General features: G+C 45.1%; 1 protein-coding gene across 1 annotated transcript; it reads right to left on the bottom strand.

Moving 5' to 3' along the window:
- Positions 1–768: 768 nt before the first annotated feature.
- On the bottom strand, positions 769–3,964 carry RPL37A (ribosomal protein L37a). Its single transcript, XM_005153832.3, has 4 exons — positions 3,886–3,964; positions 3,151–3,279; positions 2,170–2,252; positions 769–938 (listed from the first exon to the last, which is right to left on the bottom strand). The coding sequence occupies exons 1-4, from the start codon at positions 3,886–3,888 to the stop codon at positions 875–877; spliced, it is 279 nt and encodes a 92-aa protein (XP_005153889.1). The 5' UTR covers positions 3,889–3,964; the 3' UTR covers positions 769–874.
- Positions 3,965–7,404: the final 3,440 nt, after the last annotated feature.

The following is a 7,404-nucleotide window of genomic DNA, read 5'->3' as shown; positions in this document are numbered from 1 at the left end:
GCAGGCTGTCCCCATGCAGCACATAAGAGGCCCAGAGTGGAGCAGAGTCCACCTGCAGCTCAGGGCACCACAGTGGAACAGAGGGATGCCTGAAGGAGGCTTTGTCTCTGTGGGAAGCCTGTGCTGGAGCAGGCTCCTGACAGGACCTGAGGCCCTGTGGAGAGAGGAGCCCACACTGAGGGTTTGCTGTAGGACTTGTGACCCCACAGGGGATCCATGCTGGAGCAGTCTGTTCCTGAAGGACTGCACCCATGGAAGAGACACACTCTGGAGCAGTTCATGAAGAACTGCAGCTTCTGGGAGAGACCACACACTGAAGAAGGGCAAGAACATGAGGAGTCCTCCCTCCAAGATAGGAGCAGCAGAAATGTCTGTGATGAACTGACCATAACCCCCATTCCCCAATCCTCCTGGGCCGCTGGCGAGGAGAAGGTAGAGAATTTGGGAACAAGCCCAGGAAGAAGAGAGGGGTGGGGGGAAGGTGTTTCTAAGATTTAATGTTATTTTTCATTAATGTGCTCTGATTGAATTTGTAATAGATCAAACTAACTTCCCCAAGCTGAGTCTGTTTTGCCCGTGACAGTAACTGCCGAGTGATCTCTCCCTGACCTTATCTCAACTGATGAGCCTTCTGATGTATCTTCTATCCCCCATCCAATTCAGGATGGGAATAATAAAGCAGCTTTGGTGGGCACCTGATGTCCAGCCACTGTCAACTCACCACATACAGCAAGACAGATTGGAATTATTGTAGAAAGATGATCATGATTCCACTCCATTATTACATTTTTATTGTTGAAATAAAAACAACAATAGGACAGATCTTAGCAGAGGGAAAAAAAGGATGTTTCACAAGGAGAATGGGAAGCAGTTTCTACTGGTCTTTCAATTCCTTCAGTCTTCTGATGGCAGATTTGACCGTCACTGCAGAGGTGGTACTGGAAGAAGCAACAGAATCATTTGCAGTAGAATCATAGCAGCAGAACAACCCGTGACTGTTATTTTTTTGAGAAACCATTAATCATTTCCAATAGTTACAGTCTGATTGCATGGTCAACAGGGGCTAATTCCACTTTGATTTTCATGACAACAAAGCAACCTTTTGAAGATGCAACTTCACATGCTACATCTTAACACAAATTAGCCAGTCACATATTGACTACATGCACGAGCACGAGGGCTCAGATTACTAGATTGTTATGTGCAGGGCAAGTGTCTTTTACCAGAACTGTGGGGGAAGGAGACTAAAGGAAGGGAGTAAGCAAGAGGACCATTACAAGGACTATTATGATTCAATGCTTTTAAAACAAAAGGAAAACATGGAAATAATTTTTCTTGGAGTAAATCTGGTTTTGCCTATTGTATCTGTGCCTATGACTGAAAAGGCTGGGGGGTGTAAACACAAAAACACCCTAGAGCTTAGGCTTTGAAAGAAGAGTAAGAGTTCCCTCATGTAATTAAGAATTTTATACATTCAAAAGAATCAAGAAAAATAATCCCAAGGCCTAATAAATTATCCCCAGATGCATGATTTATTAGCAGCTGGTAAAACTCTTTTCAGAGTAAGTCAGTGGGACATCTGTCAGGTGTCATCCACCCAGTGATTCCACCCTGAGATAGCGGGATGAACCAGCCATTCTCTTTGCGCCTTTTCTTCCATCAACAGAAAACTGTCCCACGCCTAATATCTCACACAAGCAGCAACTGTAGTTCACAGCTCCAGTAAGAAATGCTACTACAGCTGAGGCACAAAAGAGACTATTTAAAAAAAGCATTTGCAAGTGTTTCAAATTCCTTATTTGAAGTTTGGAAAAACATGCAGTGTTTGTATTTCTGAATAAAACAACTGCTTTGATAAAGCCCAGCAAGATAAAGAAATTTTGGAGGGACCCACCACAACCAGTAGCAGTAATATGGTGGCTAAAAGGCAACATTCTCAGAAGCTGCACAACAGACGCTGGAAACAACAGCAATCAAATCCAATTTGATCCATTCCAATCAAACTTTAACAACGCATAAAAAAAAACAACCCTACACATCACTGACTGGAAGCAGATCTACTTAAAGGTTACTAGATTAACACTAAAAAAATTTTAAAAAAAGCAAACAGCTGTCTTATTTCTCAGTTGGGTGACAATAAATGCTGAAGGAGCGTCTTTATTTCCTTACTTGTAAGTCCAAGCACCACCAGCAACTGTCTTCATGCAGGATCCACAGTGCCAGATACCCACAGCCTTCCTCTTCATTTTGGTCTGTAATAAAAGGGGGTAAAAACAAAAAGTAATGCACTCTCCATCACCTGAAAAAGCCAAACAGCTGGACCACCTTTGAACAGCATCTAATGAGTGAGTGGTGGGTACTGAAGTTCCTTTCACCAGGGCAAGTCTCCCATAACCAAAGACAACAATCAGTTTGCCTAGACCTATATTGCATTTAGGCAGCTCTACAAATGGGGTTATCAACATTCCCATATCACATGAACAAGACACTAAATATAAAATAAAAAACAGCTGGAAATATTTTTAAATTTCCAGCCACTTAAAGATACCCACTTTACAGATATCAAAAAAAATACCTGGATAAAGTACAAGCTCATGAGCCTCTCAAACTGCCAAAAAACAGACTTAAAAGTTAATTTTAATTATGCACATAAGCAGATAAGATTACTTAGGATTTCTTTTCCATACAGAGTTATACAACACACAAACATAAGCAACTGCAATGAAAAGTTTTAAGTGGGAAAAACAAGCTCTCTTCTTCTTCCAGGTAAGCTGCACAGTTACTGAAGAGGGGAAGAAGCTTATATTAAAGCCTTAATTATCAGGATAGAAATCGTGTTGTTTTCATTCAGTTAGGTCTTTTCATTAGATACCTAAAATGTATGGTACGACAATATTTCTCACTATTTTATGTAATAAATTATAATTTGTTTTCATTTAACTACAACTAAACATGCATGTGAAATGTCTACTAACTATTTTTATTTTATAAAGGCTTTGACAGTAGCCTAAAGCTCACAATAAACTAATCATTGTCTCAAAACTAGTGGAGTTCTCTTCAGTAGAAAAATTAACAAAGCATAAAATCACATCCCTAACATCAGTAATCAAGTTATTTAGAAAGACATTTTCAGGGAAGTAGGTCTCTCACCTTGCCACAGAAGGAGCAGGTATACTTGGCATGCTGGCTAATCTCAATCTTCTTCACCATCTTCCTAAGGGACGCACCATAACGGGTACCATATTTACCCACAATCCCAACCTTCTTGGTGCGCTTAGCCTGTTGGGAGACAAACCAAAACAAGTTCAACTGTAGTGAGACTGCCATCTCCTCAGCTGCTACCCTCTCCTGACCCACCAAGGCGCTCAGAACTCAAAAGCATCGCCGCAGCCGACCGACGCCTCACCCTGACCCCGTAATTAAGCGAGTTAGCTGTGCAAGGCCGGGAAACTCACGCTGCGCAGCCTCCCAGCTCTTACCGGGCCACCTCGCGCAGCCAAGCATGAGCACAGAGCCATGCTCCCCGCGGGCCCAGCCCGCTCTCACATGGAGCGCTGCACCCCGCAGACCTGCCCGCCAGGCACCACCAATCCCTACAGTGGTCCCAGCGCTGTGACCCGTCACCGCCTCTCCCTGAGACCCCCACCCGCTCACCAGCGTCTCCTCATCACTCCCTCAACCTGCCATTCCCCTCAACTCGCATCATCTCCCACAGGCCGCTCAGGCGGGAGCGAGCCCGTCTCGCAGACAGTGCCGGGACAGAACCTGACCCCACACAGGCCCCGGCTCATGCCCCGCCGCAGGGAGCTCTGCATCGCCCCTCGCCGTGAAGTGCCGCCGGCACGGATGGCGGCGGATGGGTCACAGCACCCCAGCCCCACTCACCATCTTCCTGCCCGGAACCGCCGCGGAGAGAGCAAACCCCACCTGCGCAGGCGCAGTATGAGCTGCCGGCGGAAGTGAGGGACGAATCACCCGGAAGTAGGGCTGGTGTGTGAATACAGCGGCGGCGCGGTGGTGTTGCTGTGTGCTTCTGCTATGACCGTGGGGTTATCCAGAGCCTGAAGCGCATAAACAGAAACGCAGCTGCACCTTGATGGTGAAAGATGCATCGCTTAGAAAGCACCGTGCATCAGTATGAAGCCTCAAAGCGGTACAACAGCCCCGGCAGCGCTGGCGACGGGAGACGCTACAACTCAGATTCCTGGATTTCCGCTCAAGGTCTCCCTAGGAAAGGAGATCATACAATCAGGTTGGAAAAGACCTTTAAGATCATCAAGTCCAACCTTTACCCCAGGACTGCTAAAGCCGCCACTAAAGCATATTACCGAGGGCCTCATCTACACGGGTTTTGAACACTTATATCCACTCACCTAATTTTTAAAGAATAGTAGATAGATTAGGGTTAAAAAAATAAGTGAGGGTGAATCCTCATCTTCTGATACAGCAGCCCAAAGCCCAGAAGTTTCAGGATAACCAGACCACCTGCAACATGACACTTGCCTGGTATACTGTGAGGTCATCCAGCATTAAGACAACCAGCCATAAAAGCCTCCATGTGCCACTTGGAGGTGGGTTCCCGACCTTCATATGGTGCTCCTAGGTACCCGGTGTCCCTGAGCTACCACCAGCACCAAAGCATAGGGCCTGGACCCGGGAGGGCTCCTGCACTGCTTGGACCCAGTACACCTTTCAGTTGCCTGTATCAGCACCACTGAGCTGCAATGCTCACAACAGGATTAACAACCCCTTAAGAAATGTAATCTGGTCAGCCAAGTGCTTTTTAATGCATAGAGCTGGCTGCAGCTCATCCTCTCCTTAGGAGGGAGCCAGGACTGCCCAGGTGCTTTTCCTCTCATAGCAGCCCCAGCTGCCTCAACCCACAACAGCCTCCTCTTCATTTGCATCCTATGTAATTAATGGGAAATTAACACACAGAGCACACACCACCACTATGTTAGCCTTTCCCTGGCTGAGGTCTGTACTTCAAGATGCTCAAGGACAGACACCACGGCTGCTTTTGCTCTGGAGATTTGAACTCACAACATTTTTAGCTCCCTCTGTTGCACCAGGCTCTCTATTTCCTACTCATCCCTGCAAGCTTTCCTCCTGTCTGAGCAGGAGTTCCTCCTGGGAGCTGATGGGCCAGAGCCCTATTCAATGTGAGGGCTCAGCAGAGCTTTAAACAATGGTATTTATCTCTCCCTCTGTTGAGTCAAACTCTTGATTTGATATATCCTAGGAATATATTTACCCTTTTCAGATTCTTATTATGATGATCACAGGGTACATTTTTGATACCAATGTATTTAAAAAAAAATAAAAAGTTCCTTTTGATGTTTTGGGACTATTTGGTAAAAAGAAAAAACAAACACAACCAAACAACTGTCAGCCAACACACCCAGGACAGAGGATCTGCTGCTGGTCTGTACCTACAGAGTTAAAATATCACTGTGACAATACAGCATGTGGTCATATCCTTCAGGTGCCAGCATTACAGGCAGCTCTGCCAACGACTGAACCCACCCCCTCAGATGACTGCCATTCCCAGCACTGCCAAAATAAACATACATTTCCAAGTGACTGGGAAGATGGATAGATGCAGATAGGCTGGCACTGCTCCAAAAGCTTTGCATCAATAGTCCACCACCCTGAATTCTTCTGCTTGCAGCAGGCTGGCTAGCTTCATGTGCTGAGGATGTAGTTCAAACTGCTCTAGTGTTCAGGTTGTTTTTCCCTACTGTTCCTGGTTTGGGATCCTTCCTGGAAACATACTTTTCTTTAACATGGGTGAGAGCACAGACACAGATGTACAAGCAGGCATTGTCACAATTACATGCTTCAAGTTCCAGTAACATGGATCCTTCCCTCTACTGGGCTTTAAATAATGCCAAAATGTTACACCTACACCATCACCTGATGGGCAAATGTCAGGGTGCCCAAGAGCACTGCATTGTTCCTCAGCCTGGCTGTGGGTCTCACTGGCAACCTGCACACTACCTTGTACAAATCCCCATAATCAAGGCTTAGAGACCCTCTCTGAGCCTGCTGGAAGCTTTCCAGACACCTCCTCATCATATTCATGACAGACTAATGGTGTAATTAGGTTAAGGCCTGCACAGTCTTTCCAACCCCTTGAGATATAATGACTAAAAGCACTTTCCTGCAAGGTTCTTCTCCCCTCCATCTAAGTAAGGATAAAGTGAGTCTCAAGTGTATTTGAAGAGCCTTTGCAGCTCTGCAGCAAACCAGCTGAGATTCTATGGGTCCTGACACAGAAAGAGTACACCTAGCATGCTCCAACAGGGCTGGGATTTATCAGTACATGGATAAAATGAGTTTATGAGAAGCAGAATTTACCAAGGGTACTTCCAGCAGATTTCAGAAGAATACTGTTGTGAAGTAGCTGTAGCTTTACCAGTAGTATGAAAATTACTCCCACAGGAGATGACAATATGGATATACAAATAATGTATTCCGGTTTTTTTTGTTTAGTTGACAGACAGCAGCATTTCTCATCTCTTACTCAGAGCAGCCTTCTCTTCAGGTTGAAAGATCACATGTCCTAGAAGCAGATTAAATACTCTGTGTTCAAGAACAAAAACATTTAAAAATGTTGAAAGTTATCTCCTGGCCAGCTGTTGCAGCAAGAGGAATTATGTATAACTTTCAGTCTAAAATCCAAAGATAAAACGTTTCCTCCAGTTGGCCAGCCACATGATCCTCAGTCCTACTCTGCTTGCACATACAACAAACCTCCTTCTGCAGTCAAGAATGAAAAGCAAGTCCCTCCTCAGCACAACTGCATGCACAGTCTGTAGGGCATTTCCATGATGACACTTGCTGACAGTGGGATCATCAAACCCTTCAGTGAAGGAAAAAATATCATTATTTATCAGATGATCTTGTAGCACAAACTTTTCCTCCTCAACCGTGGAAGAGACATCTTTTTGTCAGTGTCTGGTATCTGCACAAAGCCAGCATGCTGCCTGCTTAACACATTGGCTCCTGGCCTCAAAACGCTAAATGTAAGCCTTTAGTTTGCTTTTCTCCACCCCTCACTAGAGCTTACAGTAAAACATAGCTAACTAGTACCTCCATGTAATTCTGTCTTCTTACTTCCTAGTTACATTTGCTTTACACTAGCTCATTTCCCTGTATCTTTGAGTATGAAGACTAGAAGCATGAAAGACATTAACTTGGGATCACACTATACTGGCAATAATGCACACAGAGAAAATTGAATATGAGCATGCAGATGTGCCTGAGAAAACCAGTTGTGATAAACAGAGCCATCCACCTTTACATCAAGCCCATATCAAAAGTGGCCTCTAGAGCTTTTGAAGAGGCATCACTGCTGTGAACAGGAATCAGGGCATGCCTAAGAAACAACTGTATCACAGC

The sequence above is a fragment of the Melopsittacus undulatus genome, chromosome 4 (assembly GCF_012275295.1).
Source record: "Melopsittacus undulatus isolate bMelUnd1 chromosome 4, bMelUnd1.mat.Z, whole genome shotgun sequence".
In the NCBI taxonomy this organism is placed as follows: Eukaryota; Metazoa; Chordata; class Aves; order Psittaciformes; family Psittaculidae; genus Melopsittacus; species Melopsittacus undulatus.
Note: the sequence above shows the minus strand (reverse complement) of the source record. Positions and strands in the feature narration are given on the sequence as shown.